Raw genomic sequence first — 21,438 nt, 5'->3', positions numbered from 1 at the left:
AACTAGTGCCCTGTTTTCTTTTTTATGTTTTGATTGCTAATAAATCATTTTACGTCACTTTATTAATTATAGAAAATAAGAGGACGTAGTTCACTTTTTAACAAGCAACAAGTTAGGTATAAAGTCTCTGTAGGCTTTTAGAAATACAAATATAAACTGCCCTAAAAATGCACAAGCATTATAATAAGGCCTGTAATTATATATTCATAATGCAAAAATAGAACATGAACTGAAATCAAAAGCCTCTCCCAGTAGAGTATTCAGTATTTCTCTAATATCTTTTTTATTTTACCAACATATTCAAACTTTAATTCTGCAACACACTCTTCTAAAACTGGCTGCTGCTACTTTCTCTTTGGCTATAGATGATAGTAGGCAACAGAACTGAATTTTCTTAAAATTTGACTTTTTTAAGATGTTGAAAACAAAACAGATGATGCCAAGTTTTGCAAGTATCATTGATTTGCCCATTATTTTCCTGGCTCCCTTTTAAATAAAGATCAAGATTTATGAAAAAGGAGGAGCAACTGTATTTTTTCATTGTTCATTTTGCAGTTGAGAAGAATAAAATATTCTGTCTAGCCCCTTCAATTTTTTGCTCCAGCTTACTGTTTAATTTGAATGACTTCTGCAATTTAAACCATAAGAGGTTTTAAAATTCTAAAGAAACAAGAAATTAAGTCACTCTTGCATCTTGCTAGTGTAGATATTTTTAGGTGCAAAGTGAAGGCAGTAAGAGTTCAGAGAGTGGAATCACCATTGGTAGGAAATAAATAAAGATCACAGGTGGCATCACCTAAAAAGAACCTCTCCTAATCAAACTCCCTCCAGCGTTACAGTTCTAAAATCACCTATGAAGAAAAGCAGCATGGCTTCTTTGAGCTCCATATTATAATCTCGTCAACTCACAAGGAGTGTAAAGTCACCTGCGGAGATCCAAGGTTTGTAAACCTTGATAGGCCATTGCGTCAGCTCTCTTTGTTGAAGCCCCTGTAGTCACGAAAGCCCTACCTGTCCTGAACCGAGAATAAAAGCTGCTCTATTTTAATGTGTTGCTATTAAAACACACACATGTTGGGACCTCGTGCCTGCCCTTGGCACAGAAATGGTGTTATTACTCACTGTTACATCAAACTGGTACTCTAGAGATAGAGGTATGTAAGGGTTTGTTTGGTTTTGATTCTTTTTTGTCTTGTAGTTGTGTTCATGTTTGTATGTCACTGTCTCTCTGTGTATTGATGTCTTTGGAAGACTCAACTCATCAAAATTTAGCAGTGACCTGTTACTGATTTCATGTTCAGACCATACTGTTGGATCATGGCAGTGTGATTGTGAGTTTCTGGCTTTTGACCTTATGGATGTTGTAATACCACTGACGTAGCATAACATTTCAGCCTTTACCACTATACATTAGTCTGTATGAAAGAATCGACTAAGTGTCTAATGTGTGAGAGGATGACAAAATGACATTATTGATAATGTGACGGAATAGGGGACAGACAGAAAGATGGAGGAGGAATGTTCTGCACCTCCACTTTCTGTTCCTCCACAACTTGTCCTGTTCTTGCTGGTAAGCATTTCTGATGTAGTCTGACATTTACATCTGTTGTTTCTCCCTGCTGCTGCTTTCTGTGTGTATGTGTGCCGTGTGTAATGGATGGAGGTTGTGTGCAGACACAAAGTGGCCATCCATGTGTATATTTGTGCTTGTATGAATGCTAAAGTGAGCCTGTGTGTGTATGTGGATGCTCACAGCATGTTTATTGTATGTTGTAATAAATAAAACGGACATACATTCATGAACAAAGGAGCTGTTTATCCTTTTGTGTGCATGCATCTGTATGTATGTGTGTGTACACAAGGGCATGAGAAGGAGAAGGGAGAATAAGAGTGATGTGTTTTCATACTATGATAATAGTACAAGTGGAGTGAGGCTGGGAGTAATAAATGTCTAACGAGTTATGAAAGGGAAAAGTAAACGACATCTTGATATGGGGACAGAAACAGTGTTCTCTGTTCTTTTGATTCATGGATTCATTTTGCCATGTTTAGTTTATATTTCCCTCTATTAGAGGTAGCACAATAACTTTAAGACCTTTATCAAGTACATCAGCTGCCATGAGTACCAATACACATGTTCAGCCAGTCTAATTTTATATATTTTTATATATTTTTATAAACAATTAAAAAAAAAAGAGATAATTACAGTTCTCAATTAGAGATGATTAAAGTGAGCAGACCTTAGACATACAGCACCAACTACATGGAGGATGAGGGTTAGGTTTTAGACATGATTATTTTTAGATAAACCAGGTTTATTAGTCTCTGTGGTACCAACGACTGTGACATTTTACTGCATACTGTCCCGATACATTCTGACTGCCCTGTATGTAGGTGTTCTGGTTAATCAGAAGGTATTAATGCACTAACTCCAAATAGAAAATGAGAGCATACCATCAGCAGAGTCTCTCAATACATTAAAATAACCTGAGTTGATGCTATCGAAAACAAGAATCCTTTAATAACATTATAGTCTCCTAACACCTAAAATCCACTTTTGTGAAAATGATATTCCCAGTTCAGTATTCCCAGGTTTGTCAAATATTTAAACACAATAACTACACTTATAGATTATTTGTTTGAGGCACTACTCCCAAGAAAGAAAAGATTAAAAAAAACCTTTGCAAATTGAATTGTACATACTCCCTTTTTGTTTAGAATGCCTCAGCCGTACTCAAACTATTTTCTGACCACATAAACAACTTTCCCAGTTTTTAACAGCTGCTGGCTGCTGCTTCCATAGCTCATGTGCTATTGGTTACAAATGAAACCACAGCAAGATTACCATGTTACAGATATGTGTAGAACTACTAGGAAACCACTGCTGTAATATTGATGATTTGATGTGGCTACTATGTGGTCAGGACTGCAGTATAAAGGCCGCACCACCACAGAGTGACGCCACAGTACTTTACTTCTACTGGATTCCTGGTCAGTGGTATCCAAAGGAAGTGGCCAGACATGGGAAGAAAAATACAATGTCAAAGATTAAAAAATTAATTGGATTTTTTGCTTCTTCCAAAGCTGTGGGCCTCCATAGATTAATATAAAGCCAAAGTTCTTCTTTAGCTCTGAGGTGTCGTAAAATTGGAAAACAGTGGACATGGTGTAGAGGCCTCCTTTTTCATCATTCATCTTCTGCCAATTATGCTGACTAATGTAACCTCAGTGATGACTGGAAATGGCATACGTATAAGTAAGTCATTACTGATTGCTCAGAACAAAATCCATTGCTCCCCTAAACAAAATGGCCAACAAGGAATGCAGTAACATGCACAGTAACCCTCCAGTCTGAATATCTGGCTGTTACCTCCAGGGTTCAGTGGTTAGTGGCTTGTAGTTAGCAGGGACTGTGCTTTACTAGATGCATCCACAAGCATTTGTGGTCCTTGCATCAGGCTAGTCAGTCTAGATCACTTTGGGTGTTCATGTGGAACAATTATATCTGTTGCAGTTTTATATCCTTTTATATCCTTTTGCAGTTTTATCCTAAGGCTTGTTAGTTAGTGTTTAAATGCGTCTCTGTTGTATCAGTTCACTATCTTTCCCAAATCATTTTCAGCTTCAGGGCATTTGTACTTCACATTCCCCAGACGGTGGTGGTTATTTGCCTGGATGTAGTAGTGTTGTGTCAAATCACTGCAACATGAGTCCAAAGCTGCTTGAGGTCCTGTTTCCACACTGTGGCATCTGCCTGCATGCCCACAGGCTCAGTGAATGCTAGTTATCTTGTTATGTGGTGCCATACTTTTATACTTTCAAGAGTTTGGGAGGTTCCAATGGAAATCCACTCTCATATTTCAGAGGAATGTTATTATGACACATAACTATAACATTCTTTCATTCATAGTAGCTAGTATGTATAGTGGTCTCACTCCTTCTTCTATACCACAGGGATCGTGTTTCACATACAAAGCTAGAGATCATAATGTGGTTGATTAGAGGTAATGTTATTGCTTACTTAAGTCTCCTTGTTCAATGGAGTATGAAAGGCATCTGTGTTTGGTCTGCAGCCCTACTTACCATTGGTTAGCCAAGTTGCATCCCGCACTTTAATCATCTTCTCAGTGTTCCCCCCTCGTACGTTTTGAGGGACGCTGAGATTTCCAGTTCTGGTTGGGGGCCTATCATGCTGAGTGCATCAAATGGTAGTTTGCACAAAATATGCCCCAACTGTCAGAACCTCACCTATGTTCTTACAAATATGGATGAGGAGTGACAGATGGTCATAGAGCTGCCAGAAGCACCAAGGCTCATTTAGCTGTGTAAACATTTTGTGTAAGTGTGAACAGAATTCTAGCCATTTAATGGTAGATACAGCTTGAAACTACAGTCTGTCTCTCATCTACAGGACCATCAAAAATGTTCTAATGTCACTTCTGCTCTAATGTTACTTTTTGCCATGTACTGATGACTATTATGTGTGTTGGTGTGACAGTGTAGGTTTCCCTAGCTTTCACTGGTCCTCCCCACCCCCACCCCCCAAAAAACACACACACACACACACACACACACACACACACACACACACACACACACACACACATATGTTGGTAATCCTAACAGCACTCTTCTTTCTCTTTCTCTGTTGCCTGTCTGTCTGTGGCTTTGCTAGTGTTTATATCCTAGGCCTTGGTGGCTAGCTGATATTGTGTTTTGTGGTATCATAGCTCCATTCTTCCAAAACCATCTGAAGCCCCATTTCCACACCCTGACATCTGTTGTCCATATCGTACCCTAGAGCTTGATGGCTACTCACTCTGGTCAGTGTTTACCAGCTATTGTGTTTGTGGAACCAAAGTGCTGAGGCTCTACTGGCGCCTGAGGTTCCAACATGAGTCAGCTTCCAAATAGTAGGCAGCATTATCCCCAGCCACACAGCTCTCTCTGTGCCTTGCTATTGCTCTCTTCATTCAGTTCACTCAAGTTGCTGTTGTTTTCACAGATTATTTTCTATAGTGGCATGTAAGATACCATTTTCAAACATTCAAACATTAGTGTGATTATTACAGCATAACAGACATTGTAAGCCTAGAGCTGAATGGCTGTTTGTGTATGTACAGTAATGTCTGTACTGACATGATGCTGCCAAATTTGTTGTGTTTTTGCTGCAAGAGCGTCCAAGATGCAGTTTGCCTGGCAATCTGTTGCACTAATATTCTGTAGCTTCCTGGCAAGATAAAGATTAAGTTCATCTAAAAGAATCATTAGGTGCTTATATTGAATTTGAAAAGATTAAGTATCCGTATGTGTCTTTTTTATGTGATTAAAGCATCTTTTGAATTATTGTGATGGCATACGTTTTTGTTTGTAGAAATATGAGATTCTCTTTTGAGGTTACTGTACAACTGACTGTTGCCAAAGTCACTACTCATAGAAGCTTTAACTTTTCCTTGATTGGCACCATTGCCAATTTTTGTCATTTTACCATTGCCATTTTTTTCTATGTTTGGCAATGCAGTACACCAAAATTTGCACATGCACACATTGGAACATTTGTTTACCTTTAGGTGGAGAATGTCATTGAATAATGTTCTTGCCTCCATCCATGACCACAACAAGGCATTTGACCTCCAAATGCTCCAGTGGCACTGTTTATTAGCAGCAGTGTAGCCTTTAGTTCTGCAGCAGGGCACAGAAAAGGGTTTGGATCTCAGCTGACTTCCTCCATATAAAAGTTCTGAATTATATCTCATGTGTCTGGCAAGACAAATTGTTCATCCCCCAAACTAGTCCACACGGTTGAAATCACCATTTGTCAAGGTCTGTTGTTTGTTTCTGTCTGCCCGATAATAATAGCAGTATGCCTCCATACTGTCAGCACCTAAGTTTTTGCATTTCCACACTGCGCTGTCTGCTCAGCCAAGCACTGCCAGAGAACAGGGCAATGGACAGATTATACATAATTACCTCGTGATGCTTGTTAGGCATTAGGTTTGCATGTGCATGTCCACGCTGTAGTGTGTGTGTGCGTGTTTATGACAGCCACCGTCCATCAGTCACCATATTTGTTTTGTCACACCACACCTGTCCCCGTTACGCGCCATAATCTGGCTAGATAAATCACATTATGGGTCGGCAGCGCGACTGAGCGTTACACTGCCACAGCCCCGGCATCGAAGCCAAGTCGGCGTAATAAGTTTCAATTAAACCTCCGAGATGATGTTGGTTTGGATCTGTGTGTCAGCATAACTTGTTTTTTTGCCCTCCCTTTATCTCATTTTCAGTGTTTTTCAAAGGCAAGAGGGTGATTTTTCTTCATTAAAACTTGAATCACCTGATATGGGTAATTCTGTATGGGGTGTGTGTGTGTGTATTTGTGTGGGTCTGTACCTCTGTGTGTTTTTATTTGTGAAATGCCAGTGTGTATGTTTGTTTGAAGGTGTTCAAGCAATGTCATGTTTGGAGACGATGTTCAGACTCTAAACTGGTTGAATGGGGACAAGATATGAAACCATGGATCCATTTGGTGTCCTTAATGTGTGTGTGGTCAAAAATATTGATTCTTTTGTCTCTGTTTCTTTTATTTTTGGCACACTCTTCTTCATCCTCTGTCCTCTTGTTGGTCCAGTTGTTCCCTGAGACGGGGCCTCGCCAAGGGGGTACCAGAGTGACCATCCTGGGGGAGAACCTGGGTCTGCAGTTCAGAGACATCCAGATGGGTGTCAGGTTGGGCAAGGTGCCCTGTGTTCCTATTGAGGAGGAGTATGTGAGTGCAGAGAGGTAAGTTAAGGAACAGAGGATACACACACAAGTATGCATAAAGCACACACACACAGTTAAACACACACACACACACAGACTAAAAGGCATGCACCAACTGAAAATGGCACAAAGGTACGTATGCTCACAAAGCAAGAAAACACAAATGAATGCATTTGCAGGCACACACAGACAGCAGTTGTTTCTCACCAACGCACACACTCACACACAAGCACACACAAGCACACACAAGCACACACATACTCAGATATCTCAGAACACACACACACCAAAGGAAGCAACATCCCACACCTCTCTCATCCTGACCAATGGAACGACAGAAAGAAGTCATCCAGAGCGCGTTTCTGTGTAGGTGCAGCCTCATTCAACAGCTGAAAGGATAGTGACATCAGGGGTTTTTTTGTGTGTGTGTCTGTAAATTCCATCTGTTGTTCCCCTCCATTACTCCCTACATATGCTCTTTCCTTTATTTTTCTCATCCCTCCATCCTGACATTTACTCCTCTGCAGGGTCCTACACGGCTGAGGAATTGAGTTCACACAGATCAAACAATCTCTCTGTAGTGCAGTTAGTTGGGAAATGATGCATGTTGAGATAGAGGGCATCTCTATTCAAATATTGCACACACATCAGTTATTCTTCACATTATTCCTGACATCCCTGCACTGTTTCAAACATGTCATTATGTGTATATATATATATATATATATATATTCAGATTCCTTCTATTTTCTTATACATTTTTTCACCACTCCTGGGACATGGATTGAAATCTATTGTGTCAGGTATTTTGGTGCAGTGTACTGTGCATACAAAGCCTACTGTGGTCATGTGACTGACCATTTGTTCTGTGTTGCTGTGTCTAAAGCACATAGCACAGGGACGGCAGGTAAAAAAAAAAAATATTATCATGTTATGCACTTCATCAGGACCACAACAGTTGTGACATACAGTTGAGGCATCATGTTAAAAGATTGTCCGCCTAAAAAGCTCAGTCATAAATTGATATTTTTTACAGTTTCAAGCCATAATTTTACACTATGCGTTTGCCCCTGGGTGCTTTATATCTGCTTTTTTTAATGGGGTTACTGGTCACCGACTGCTGGGATCTAAAGTTTAAAAGTTTTAAGTCTTCAGGCCAGGGCAGTCTGTTGGTAGCATGAGCTTGTTTTAGCGCTGGAGCTAGCTGGCTTGCAGGGACTGCAGACAACATCCTTGCTGCTTTTACTCTGTCAACATGCCCTGTGAAGACTGTCAGCTGTGCACATGCAGTAACAGAGAGACTAGCAACCTCAAAGAAGACATCCATAGGATTTCTGCTTAACTGCAGAAGAAAGACTCTCTGCTTTGCAGGGTTTCAATAGGAGTTTGTAATTCCCTCTATTGAAATCCTGCAATTTTTTGAAAAGCAGTTAATTCAAATAAGAACACCACTAACTCCTTACCCTCACATATTAGGTGTGGCCATTTATTTGAAAAGAATTATACTGAGCTCCCCCTACTTACTGACAACTGTGCATCCACTGCCCACGATGTTGCCTAGTTTTTCCTTACAACCCTTGTCCACTAATGATGTATTTGAAGCTTTGAAAACCATAGATTCCAGGAGTTCAACTGGTGAGGATAAATTAGATCCTTTTTTTCCTAAAACTCTCCGACCCAATTATTACAGAACCACTAACACACATTTTTAATCTCTCTATTTCCACAACTTTATTTCCTACTACCTTCTGGAAATCCACCCATGTGATTCCATTACACAAAGGGGGATATATAGGTGATCGCACTATATCCGAATTACCCTGTTTGAGAAAAATCTTGCAATCTTCGGTTAACCAACAACTCAAGTCATTTCATTATTGATTTCTTTTTTTCATTTGTTTAGTTGGTCTTTTGTTGCCTATTGTATTCTCAGCATTATTGAAAATGAGCGCTACCCTCAATGTATCCCTGAGAATTAAATAAAGGTAGAATGAATGAATGTGATAGTCCTTTGTGGTTAATGTGTGCCCTTGCTTTTGTTATCTTGTTGGCACACATCTATAATTCTGCAAACTGGGTGATAAATAAGGTGGATCTGTTACCAAAGAATCTAAATGTAAAAAATACATTGAAAATTGATGTACCACAGCACCAATAACAGCACCTTGACCCTGACTTCTTACTCTCTTCTTTTCACCATCAATTCCTCCTCATTTCCATCTACAGAATAGTGTGTCTGCTGAACGATGCTACGGGCTACAGGGTCCAAGAAGCTCAGGTGGAGGTTTGTGTGAGAGACTGCGTCAACGACTACAGAGCCCTGTCACCAAGGCCATTCACCTTTGTGGTAAGGACCATACAACAGGGTTACTAAAGGTTCTATAGGGATTATAGGAAAAATTCTATATTTCATTTTAGAGTGGCACAGTGAAGGAGTTCAAAATATAGCTGAAATATGATAGAAATCTCCCAAGTTCATTACAAGAATTATGCAGGAGCTGTTGAGTTTTAAAGTTACATATTTAATGTTGTTTTTCATTTCACTGCCATCATTATTTAAAGATGATCCTTGTGTCATTAAATTTAAAATGTAATAGACACAAATGGACAGCTAAATTAGCAGTGGTCAAAACTTTGTTTGCAGTCTTTTAAGTACTCTTTGTTTTGCCTTAATGACTTTATCAATATCGCCTATTAAAATAACTTATATGTACTATAGACTTGATTGTATGTCAGGTCATTTACCTTGATTATTATCTTGATATATCTTTCTTGATTCTATTCTTGACTGAAGGTCATTTGATAATTGCAGAGGAAGTAAAATCACATCAAATTCATCTAATACCACTACCATTAAGATGAACTCATGATTATATCCTCTCTTGTCCAGACTCCGTATTTCACCCGTATTCAGCCATCTCAGGGGCCCATTTCTGGTGGCACGCGGGTCACCATTGAAGGAAGCAACCTCAACGCAGGCAGCTATGTGTCCGTCAGCATAGGACCACAGCCATGCTACTTCAAAAAGTAAGGAGCAATTTTTATTTTTCAGTCTAAATTAAATTTTAATTACCCCTGTGGAGAAATGGGAACATCACAGCAGAGGAGAACCAGATTTAGATAACAGCAGGACAAATAAAGATTACTTAAGATGGTAAAAAAGTTCATAATTATGACTGAAGGTACTGTAAATAATGCAAGAGACAAATAAATAAAGATACATATGCATAAATAAACATACTATGTGTACAGATGGAAATATCATCATCATAAGGAAATTACATGCACATGTAAGCATGTAATCAGTGTGTCACGTTAGGATGTTTTTATATGTGTGTATGTGTGTGTTTGGGGAAGGGGGGTTCATGGATGTTTGTGTGCATGCTTGTTGCTTACAGACACATGGTATTTCTTTGTCTACACTCACAGTGGCTTTCTCTAATCTAGTGCATGAAAACATCCAAACTATCACCACAGTTGCTTACATGTCAAATGCATGGATTAGCTTCTCATAGCTAATCTCTATTGAAGCAACTGTATGCTAGCTTTGATGTCACAGCAGTCATTTCTGTGCCGCAGCCTCCTGACAGTAATCCAACAGATTCCACATCACCACTGTTCACTCACCTCAACTCTGTCTTTATCTGTCACCCCCAAACTGTGTGACTGTGTCTGTGGCATCTTGTGAAGGTTGCTGGGGCATGTGATCTTTGTGAATGGGGTTGCTATGGTTACAGGCCAAGGGACTTGTGAGGAAGGATATTGTAGATTCTCTCTCTCACATGCTTTCTCCCTCTCCGTGTGACTGCCATGGTCTATAGAGGCACAATAGAATGTGCAGTACTATATTAAAGTACAGACACACACACACACACACACACACACACACGTGTCATTCCTGTGAAGTCATGGCCCAGAAAAGCAGCCACCACTCAACTGTGCTAAATACATATTAGATAATGTAGCTACTGGGGACTGCACACAAGACAGCAATTGAAAATGTTATTTTGCCTATGGGACATGCAAGCATGGATACACACATATATACACACACAAACTCTTTCCATCCCAGGATTTTTGATTGGTGGTCCTGAACTTTGTCTGAGCACCAATCATAGAGGGTATAGACTTCATTAAACACAACTTCAGCTCCCTCTCTCTGTCTTTCTTTATCCCTGTACTCCTCCCTGCACTAAACTGATCTCATTTTTTTATGTAAAAGAAATACAAGCTAAAGGAGGAGAGGTCACATTAGTCACAATATTCAAAGCTTTTATTGTTGTCTTACTACAAGTGAAATATTTCCACAATTTCACTTTACTTTAGTTCTTTATCATTCAAAGCTTCTTACACACACACACACACACACACACACACACACACATATGTATATATGTGTGTGTGTGTGTGTGTGTGTGTGTGTGTGTGTGTGTGTGACATTCTTAAGGATTCTTAACCCTGAAGACCTACTTGACTAATTTTGTTCCCCTAACAGGCAGCAACTTGACAGCATTTACCAGATGTACATGCAAAGGCCCACAGATTACATATCAATATCTAGAAGATGTATCCAGATACAGATCATATGTTAATACCAGGTGTAAATGGTGCCACAGACAGTACAGTCCACACATAACATACATTGTTGCTAATGGCTTACACTGCTATGATTAACCAGCTGTTACCCCTATGATCCTGCAGGCCAGGAGACTGATCAGCTTGCAGGACTTGACAAGCCTTTGGAGCAGAAGTGCATTGGTCACAAGTGGCATTATTTTAATCAAATTAGCAGAATTTGATTTTAAGAGAACAAGATTAATTGGCTTCTCAGGCTAGACACCGGTAATTACAAGCACAATGAGCAAGTCATTAAATATGTCAACTCTCCGCTTGGACTTCAGTATTTAAAGTAATAATTGACTCTTTATTGTTAGAATTCTTTTTTTTTTTTTTTTTTTTTTTTTTTTAACAGTGATCAGACTCAGCATCTTGCTTGGTTATTGTTTGGGGCCTCCCTGCTCTGTTGATATGTGAATTGTTGCTTTTGCTGAAATAATTTCACTTCACTTTCTTGTCTTGTAGGTTTTGTGTCCTAGATTTCTCTTTATTAGAAATTCCTGTGAGAAAGCAGAGCCTTTATAGATTTAAAATCTTAGTTCAAAACTGTTTCCTGACAACATTTTAGCTTTACTGTGTCACATTTATAAAACTTTGAAAAAAAAAAATTAAGCACCTGTCTGAGTTGACAGTGATTTAATTTCTGAAGTGCTTGGTGATCACCTTCCTCCAACTTTTCCCTCCTTTCTTCTGTCCATCCAGGAGGAATGCGCGTGAGATAGTGTGTGTCACACCAGCTGGATTGGCACCAGGCAGCTCATCAGTCTTGGTGGACATTGACGATGCTGAGCTCAGGAACCCTGAAGTCAAGTTTAACTACACTGAAGACCCCACTGTCCTGAGGATTGAGCCTGACTGGAGCATAGCCAGGTAAGCCACTGTGTTGCTTAATCATTTATTTAGCTGGACTACTTATTTATTTCTTGTACTTTGTCCATTTAGGTTCACAATGGCAATTTGTAGCCCAAACAGGGCTTCCAGACAAACTGGCTTGGCTCAGTGGCTTGTAATAGGCAACTTGTTATCTTACCTAAATGCACCAAACCAAAAATGTTGTTTACTACTGGGATTTTGTCTAGTAGGAGTTATGACTAAGTGCAGGGTGGATAATCTGAGAGGTTAGTAGCTTGAGGAAATCAGAGTTTGGACCTTGACTTTTACACTACTGCTTGCAACGCAGCAGCATCACTAGGACAAATTTTAAGAAGCGTTCTTGAAGCAGTTTGAGCAGACTTAAATACTAAATGAGAGCTCCGACAGCGGGTTTGGAACGAGGTAAATTGACAGTGCCTCTAGAGATTTTTCATCTGGCTCAAGTAAAACATTTTTAGAAGAGGAAATCAGCAGTAGCAGCAACAGCAGCAGTTTGGTGTGTGAACTTGTCAGATTATACAGCCCATTAATTGTTTGAATGTGATTGGTGACTGAAGAGGCAGCTAATACTGATCATCTGATATGTAAAGCTAAAGTTCTCTGCCTGAACCAATGTAACTCTCTGTTAGATACAGGCTTTCCACAGCCTGTCATGCAGTATCGCACTGTATATCTCCAGCTAAATAAATTAAGACCCTCCACTACTCAGCATTGAACATGACAGCAACATCACTGGGGAGGACTCACACAAGCAAATATTTCTCATTAAAGTAGATTTATTGGCAGGGAGGGCAGATGTACACACATATTGGTCTTACCTCAGTGCCTTTTCTCTTTGGGACATTGGGTAATTTTACTATTCGGTGGGTTAATTGGTGAATTTATTCTTGTCTAGGGCACATATGTGGTTGATTTTTCACCCAATACTTAAATAGTTATTACAGTCCCAAATACTCACTGATTATCGGCACCTAATAGTCCTTGTATGATTTAAGTCCTGTATGAATCCTGGATCTTAAAGAGTCAGAGCTGAATGCTGGCTGGCAATGAAGATCCCAATCTTCCTGTGGAACACTTTTGTCTATTACAAACTGCCTTCTGTGATTTGGCAGATTCAGGCAAATTCAGTCCAGATTGATGAGTTTTTAGTATTATCTTACCCACATGTCTGAATAGGCCAATCCAATCTACCGTATTCTATGAGAACACCTACTGTACACTCTTCTTTTTATTTTGCACTTTTTTATTCCCTGCCTTTTTAATTTATTTCAAGATGTTGAAACTGTGTAGCCATGTTTCTTTTCATTTTACCTCCATCCTTCCTGCTCCTTTCTTTCCTTCTCTGTGTTGCTTCCTTCCCTGTGGTGACTCATCAGTAGATGGTAGCAGATAGATGCAGAGCTTGTTAGAGAAGTGTGTTGATGAATCCTGCCCTGTTCCCTTTGCTCAGTAGGAATGGCCGAGAAGCAGCTGAGGCCCAATCACTGCCCTGCACACCCACTGCTGTGTGTGTGTGTGTGTGTGTGTGTGTAGCTCAAAACTAGGGTCCTTCTTCAGGAAGCTCATTCAGGGGTGATGATCCCACAAAAAAAAAAAAAAAAAAAAACACATGCATGCACAAACACACACACACACACACACACACACCCCACTGATTCCCAGAGTCCCTGATGTTTGGCCCCAGATCCCTCTTCCATCTGGCTGAGAAAACCACAGAACAACACACCCACATCTCACAAACAGCGACAAAACTATGTTACACATAGTGTGTGTGTGTGTGTCTGTGTGTTGCTTCCGGCTAGAAGAAGCTTTAATTTAGATGATGCACTTCAGCCAGTGCCCTCTGTCATGGTGTCACATGTTGGCTCAGGTAGGAAGTATAACCAACCAGTGAGATGTGATATCGTATCGGTTCATATCTGCGTCACTGTCTGCTTCTGTGCAAATACATGCACTCCTCCAGAGCATTATCATTGTACCTGTGTGATGATGGCAGGAGTGGAATGAAAGACAGTGAGAAGAGAAAAAGAGCAGGGGGGAGACAGAGAGTGCATTATCATTGTGCTTGGCTGATGATTTTCCATTTAGGAAGAAGACAGAGCACTTCAAAAATAAATCAATGAGGAGTGCTCATCTGGGATGGTGCGGAAAGCTATTTGGGTTGCAGTAGAGGTTAGATAAGCAATTTTGGACCAAATATTCAAATTTTCACCTAAACCAACTGCAGATGGGTATGAGGCTTGCCACTCCTTCAGCAAGGACTGCCAAGGTGCCCTCAAGCAAGGCACTGAATCTTCTTACTACTCCAGTGCAGCTGCTTAATCTGAAAATGTTCTAATTGTACTAAATACAGGTGTTCATGACTGTTACAAGAATAAAGGTCACACCAGGAAGTGGCATAATGAAGTTCATCCACGTCCTCACAAAGTAGATAGATGCTATGTGGTGAAGGGACTGCTGACAGGGATAGTTAATGGACTAATGTAGCTGGAGAGCTAACCACTTACAAACTACTGAGCAGATAGCACTCATCCCATCACCTGTCCAAACTTCTGTCTGTTTTCTCTGTACATTGCTGTCAACTACACCTGGCATTTTTTTTTTAATTGTACGTCATTTCATTCCATAAAGTCTTAGTGAAGATGGGGAAAAAGCTTTCCATGTTAGCCATGTGTCAATAAACTAGTCATTTCAGCAAGCTTGTTTGCTTGGCTACTAACTCAGAACTAACTATTCATGCAGACTGCTTTGCTAATCCACTGATTCCATGAATTGATTCCACTCAAAATTTTACATGCTAGTGCTGAATCAGCCTTAACTGTGTGTTTCATTTATGTTAGCCAATATTTGTCAAGTCAGGTTTTCACTTGAAGTAACAGTGTCACAGTCAACTTACAATGAAGCTTTTAAAGAATCCCCTGCTTTAGAAAAATAGTATCAAAAGTATATGACAGTCACAGCGAGAGGAGGATTAGACCAAAAAAAAGTGTGGTAGAATGGTAAAAGAGGACAGAAATGGCAAGAGAGGGAGGGAGAGCATATAGAGAGAAACACTAACAAAAAACTGTGTGGATTTCCCCAGCTATCCCTGAGAGTTTATCTTGATTGTCTTGTCTGTTCCCTGAAGCATGTACCTGAGCTAAAGAGACTCACTTAGACAAAGAGACGAGCAACGGGGACAGAGGAACTCAGCACAAATATACATCAAGCTCAGAAGGAGAGGGGAGGAGGAGAGAGGAGGCAGAGGACAAGCAGAATAAGTGCAGTCTGCTTTGTCCCATGATGAATTTGTGGCAATGACATAAACAGCTAATTAAAATCAGTTCATTTGAATGTGGCCTCAGCTCTGCTGCTGCCTTGTTAATCAGCTGCCTTCATCTCTCTTAAAAAGAGCACAGTCGTATTATGCTAGGTCCCTTTTTTTTCTTTTATTAGCATCTCATATAGTGCATGAGCTAACAGGGTGTACAGTATGTAACATACAAGTATTGAATCATTGCCCATGCAAAAATGTGCTTTAAAGGCCCAGATTATTATGGTGCTTTGCACCATGTGTTACAACCATAAATATCTCTCATGAAAAGATATTTATCATTAATGTATATCAGCTAAATAAATTATATTACTCAGTGAGAACTAATAGAAGAAGAATCCAGGAGAACGTTCCCTGGCTGTGACACATCAGAAAACTAATTTACATTCAAAGTGGAAAGATTAAAAAAAAATAAATAAATAAATCATCAGAAGATTTTAGATGGTAAGTTTCACATTATTACAACGTAAAGTTTGCAACATTAATTAGACTCTGCTCAACAGAACAGACTTGATTTGTACAAAATTAATTTTACCACATCATGGCAGAGTTTTATGGCACTCAGACATTGTGAATTGAAGTGTCTCACTTCCAGCTGCTTAAGCTGAATTTGGCTCTTGAAGATTAAAGTGCTCTAGTACAAATGACAAGAATACAGTGTCACACAAAGTGAATGCAAATGGTATTTGAAAAAAGAAGCAAGTAGTGCTACACCTACTGTATGTCAGCTGTAAAATACCAGTCAATGACTTGATGCCACCCATAGCATCTACAATGACTGGACTCAGAGAGTATCAGAATGAATAAGACTTAGTCAGTATTGGCTGCCAAAAGAAAAAGAAACCTCTTAGCTGAGAAGAATACCAGTCTTCAATCCCTTTGTCTATCAGCAATGCAGGAGATCTCACTCCTGCTCTATGTCTACCTTTAACAATTACACCCTGTCCCTCCCTATCATTACCGTTTGCTGTTATTGTAAGTCTTCCTGGATTAGAGTGAGAGAGTAACGTCTAGCCTTAGTTAGCAAGACTCTCCATCCAAGAGATTGAGAGGCTCTTGTCCCGCATCTTTTCACCATATCACTTACTCTACTAGCTTTTGGCGCTTGTACATTTTGTACACACAAGTCTTTCTGGATAAGTGTCAAATTAATGTCTACAATAGAAAGACACCGGCATATTGCAGAAATAAATGGTAATACATGATAACATACAGGGAAGGAATGTTCTTGTTATCCCTCTGCAATGGAAGGTTGGAGAGGCTACTTTTGTCTGCCTTTATGACCTGGAGACATGTTGCCTGGATTAGTTATATGATCTTGCAGGGAGCTTTAGAATTTTGTCTGGTGTGGCAACTATTCAGACTACCACAGGAATGTCCTATTTTCCTTGTCAGGGAGGCAGGAATCAGTATACATTGTTCTATCTTAGACTTGATTGGTGTAGAGATGGCAAGATTTATCAAAAGCAGCTATTCCACCAAAATCCTCCAATTCAAAAGCTGTGGGTCATTGGTCACCACCCAGTGGTGAAAATACTCCTGCTTTTTGTATCAAATGACAGAAACTGGATACTTTCCGTGGCAGGTTCATCACTTTCTTCATGGAGGCAATGCAAGTAGACTTGCAGGATTACTCAAAGCCGTTCAAGTTATCATAACCCAGGAAGAATGGTGGATAAGGACAAGGGATAAAGGGATAAAGAACAGGGAGAGCTATTTTATAGGACTAGCTCCCATAAAGATTTGGTGGACTCAACAGTGTACTATCTGCAAAGATGATTGGTTGAGATACCAAGTTGTCTGTTTTTCAAAAGTTTTAAATTATATATTGGTGTAAAGCTCCACAATATTCAGCAACATTCAACACTCCAGGGGACAAGTCTGTCTACAGAATAGAGACTTACCTAGGTAAAAGGTCCAGGACTGACACTGAGCCGTTCTCCACATCAGCAGTATCCCTCCGCAGAGAGCTGATATCACTGAAGCAAAAGAGGGAATAAATCTTAAAAACACTTGTCTTAAGGTGTAGATAGTGGAAGCAGCAGTCAGAGTCAGGGATCCCTGAGCAGAGAATTAGGTGCATTACATTCCACATCCAGCCAGCAAGACATTGGCAGAGAGATGAGATCCCTTTTTAGTGAGATATCATAACCATGGGTGTTGGCCATTTGAACTACAAACTTCACCAAGGCCCAAAATACCCATTGGCTGTCCAGTGCATGCTTTAAAAAATGCTTTAGTGTCCAATGTGCAGTAAGGGAGCTGCACATTGTATATGGCTCTTTCAAGATACAAGGTTTTATCTCAGTCTTTTATTTTAGACAGCAGTGAGAGAGACCACACTATATCCTCCTCCAGGCAGTGAGGAACCTGCAGGAAGATATGCAATAGGGAATCATACACTATATTTCTCAGAGGCACAGCAGTGAAAAGCAGTGATCTTCTTGCAGAAAACAGTAGAGTACTCAGATAGGTTGCACCATTGTAAAAACAAGACAGACATCAAGAAGGTAAGAAATCTTTCATGAAAAGCTTATAAACTCAATTTAAGTGTAGCAATGAAAATGACAGACTAACTCCATTGTCTTTACAAGTGGTGAGAGCCCTCCATGATACAGATTTGTTTTATCCATAACTTCATGATTCTCTCTCAGCACTAGTAACTTTGTATTCCGGGGGGTCATCAAAGGAAACAAGTCCACAGATCATTTTGGGTCAGAACAACATAAGACACCACTGACCTAAAATCTTGTAGCACAAACTCAAAAAACACAGGCTAATTTGACTGAAATTGCAAACCAATCAGCTGTTGTGGCAAATCTACAAGCAGTCCCAGTCGTGGAGAGGAGAATGAAATCTTTTAAGAATTGAACCAATCAAAGACGTTTCTACACCAAGAGGGTGTGATCCTGCTTTCACACACTACTCACCAACAGAATGACACTTGGGGCTTCAGCCAACTTCTGACATCACTATTTACTGGATACAGTACAGTGACCTTCACCAGCTCCAGGCAAGGACATATTTACTGAGTTGTGATCAAAGTATGTGCAGTATCTCTGTGGATCTTTCCCTTTAACTCAATTTCTCACTCTGCCTCTTTTTACTTCTTCTTTTTCACTTTCACTCACACCTTTGCTCCCTTGTGTTCTCATTCATTCCTTTTTTTCCCTCTGTAAACTCCATTATAAAGGGTCTGTCTCTAAGCCCTACCTGATGCCCAGGGCACTCCACTCTACATGAGGACCCAGACTTTCTGTATTTCCTGCAAAGTGGTCAGGCTGTTATTTTGCAAAGTTTTTAATAAGAGACACACACAGGAGGTGCTGAACTACACAGTTTTATTAATAATATTTTTATTATTATATTTGACCATCCCCTTTTCTTAGGCAACCTTTGTCACAATACTTCCTGTAGATGATCACTGTAGTAATATCCATTTTGCAGGTACATTTGTAGCAGTCAAATTTGGCCACTACCTATCAGAAATACCCAGAGTAAGGCAGAGGTTTGTTAGCCCCTGAGACAGTCTTGCCTACTGACAGGGCATTTCTTTTTACTCATCACCCACTCTCTTCTTTTTTGTCCTTACAGTGGTGGGACTCTGCTGACAGTAAGCGGGACCAACCTCGCAACCATCCGAGAGCCAAAGATCAGGGCCAAGTATGGGCAAGCCGAATCCTTTCATGTGAGTATTGATGTGACTGACACACACCCCACATAAACACAGACACACACCTAAACACACACACGGCACAACCACACACATTGACATACAGGTTCACATTGGCCAGCAGCCAGTGCTATAACACACACCACCACGCACAAGCCCAACACACCCGAGCATATATTGTGTACCATGTACATTATTTAGATTTATACATATATACATACATTAACTGACAAAGACATTCAGACACACCCCTCCACACATACAAGCACATCTGGAGACAGCTGCTTCTATAGCGCCACTGAAGGTGGCGGACAGTCTGCCTCTGTGTTTTGCTCACGTCTCCTCTCTGTACTGCAGCAGCTTCAGACATCTAACACTACCCCAGGCCACATATCTTTTCAAATGTCACCGCACCACATGAGTGTTTGTGTCACAAAAAGCAAGAGACAACATAAGAGAGCCTGTGTGTGAGAGAGAGAGAGAGAAAGGCAGAGAATGTTCTGGGGAATAAAGAAGAAAAAAATCCTCGCAAAACCTGAAGTCCCGTTTAAGGAGTTGAAGAGTTTTATCGGTTCTATAGATAATGTTCACAAAGCACTCTTGATTGTCTCTGTGAGCTGAAGCTCTTTAGTTGTTAGGGTTAAGAACTAAACTTCAAACAATACTAAGGCACTTCAACCTGCAGATCAAGCTGTCGTTTATTGAGGCAAACAGCCTACATGATGCATCCCACACAGCCCTCTATCAAAGCACTACTTAGCACTTAAAGGACCATGCTGATGTTTTTGAATGTTGTCGCCCATTTATTACAAATCATGAGTGCTTAACTGCCAACCATTTTCCAAAGCAGACTATAGTGTTTTATATTTTTCAACACATTTTTTCTCACCCTCCAGACAACCTTTGGTTTTATATTCATTTTGGTACAATATTGTCAGCTTGCAGAGATGTGTTTTAGATCAGTCACAACGAACATCACGACTGCTTTTACTTTTGGCATTACTATTGTATTGCAATGAAACTGAATGTGTGAATTCATTTGAAAACTCATGTCCTAATTGGATGCTTCAGTTTCCATGATCTGATGGCGTAATAGCACATAGCATGTTTTGTCATTGAATACAAATATAAATTGTCTGTCAGTGCTGACATAGGTTTATAAATTGGGATGTGGCTTGCCAAAGGTTGGGGTTAGGTAAGATGAGTTATAGTTTTTTCATTCACTGTACTTATTTATGTACATTCCTAGTTGCACTTTCACCAAAATCAATAAGACAGTTACTCATAAGCTTATGTTCCATTATTTTTTAAATTGTAGCAGCAATTCAAACTACATTTGTACTAAATGGTAAAACAAGCAAAAACACCAGTATGGTCCTCCAAGCAGTGACATCAGTATTCTCAGGTACAAGCTAATGCACACTGCACATTGCCCATTATTAGCAGTTGATCATAAATTTGCAACCAATTTACATTTCCAATAAGTATAACAGCATTGCAGTTTCACAGGGCATTGACTTACAAAAGGAATGGGTTATTATACCCAACAGATCCATTTTAAAAGAAAATGATAGCCTGCAGGTTATTCTCAATATTTCAAAAGGAGGCCGTGCTACCTTTTTTATACATGATGTTCTCTTGTAAATAGAGCTATAACTAGGTTATTATAAAACGTATTTAGATTTCTGCCCACATTCATTATACTGTATGTAGTTTCTTTCAAAGAGGTCTAAAGACATTTTCTTTTCCCTTACTCATCCACAGTGTCTTACCACACATTTGAAGGTAGATCCTCCGGATGACTACAAACATGAGCCTTACACTTCTCCTTTTTTCCCTTCTCTCTCATCTTCAGAACTGTACAGTGTATAACAACTCTATCATGGTGTGCCTGGCTCCATCAGTGGCGGATTCAGAGCTTGGTTTTTCAGAGACTGGCACTGGCCCGGATGAGATCGGGTTCTACATGGACAACGTGAACGCTCTGGTTGTGGTCAACGAGACATTCAGCTACTACCCTGACCCTGTGTTTGAACCTCTGAGTCCCTCTGGAATACTGGAGCTCAAACCCACATCGCCGCTTATTCTTAAGGTCAGAAAGGCGCAAGTTTTATTGTCTGTCTTATTTACTGTTGCTATACCTGTCCATTCAACACATATGGTAAAAGACTGATTCTATTCTATTCTAAACTGGAAG

General features: G+C 39.9%; 1 protein-coding gene across 1 annotated transcript in view; it reads left to right on the top strand.

Annotated features, from left to right (window-relative positions):
• LOC108882663 (plexin-A1-like) overlaps nucleotides 1-21,438 on the top strand; it is a 244,460-nt gene that overhangs the window by 177,613 nt on the left and 45,409 nt on the right. Inside the window, 6 exon segments of the mRNA XM_018675321.2 lie at nucleotides 6,632-6,783; nucleotides 8,992-9,112; nucleotides 9,656-9,792; nucleotides 12,085-12,252; nucleotides 19,163-19,256; nucleotides 21,097-21,333. Of these exon segments, the coding sequence (XP_018530837.1) occupies nucleotides 6,632-6,783; nucleotides 8,992-9,112; nucleotides 9,656-9,792; nucleotides 12,085-12,252; nucleotides 19,163-19,256; nucleotides 21,097-21,333 (909 nt within the window).

Source organism: Lates calcarifer, linkage group LG6, assembly GCF_001640805.2.
Source record: "Lates calcarifer isolate ASB-BC8 linkage group LG6, TLL_Latcal_v3, whole genome shotgun sequence".
Taxonomy (NCBI): Eukaryota; Metazoa; Chordata; class Actinopteri; family Centropomidae; genus Lates; species Lates calcarifer.
The sequence above is the reverse complement of the archived record's forward strand: the minus strand, read 5'-3'. Positions and strand labels throughout refer to the sequence as shown.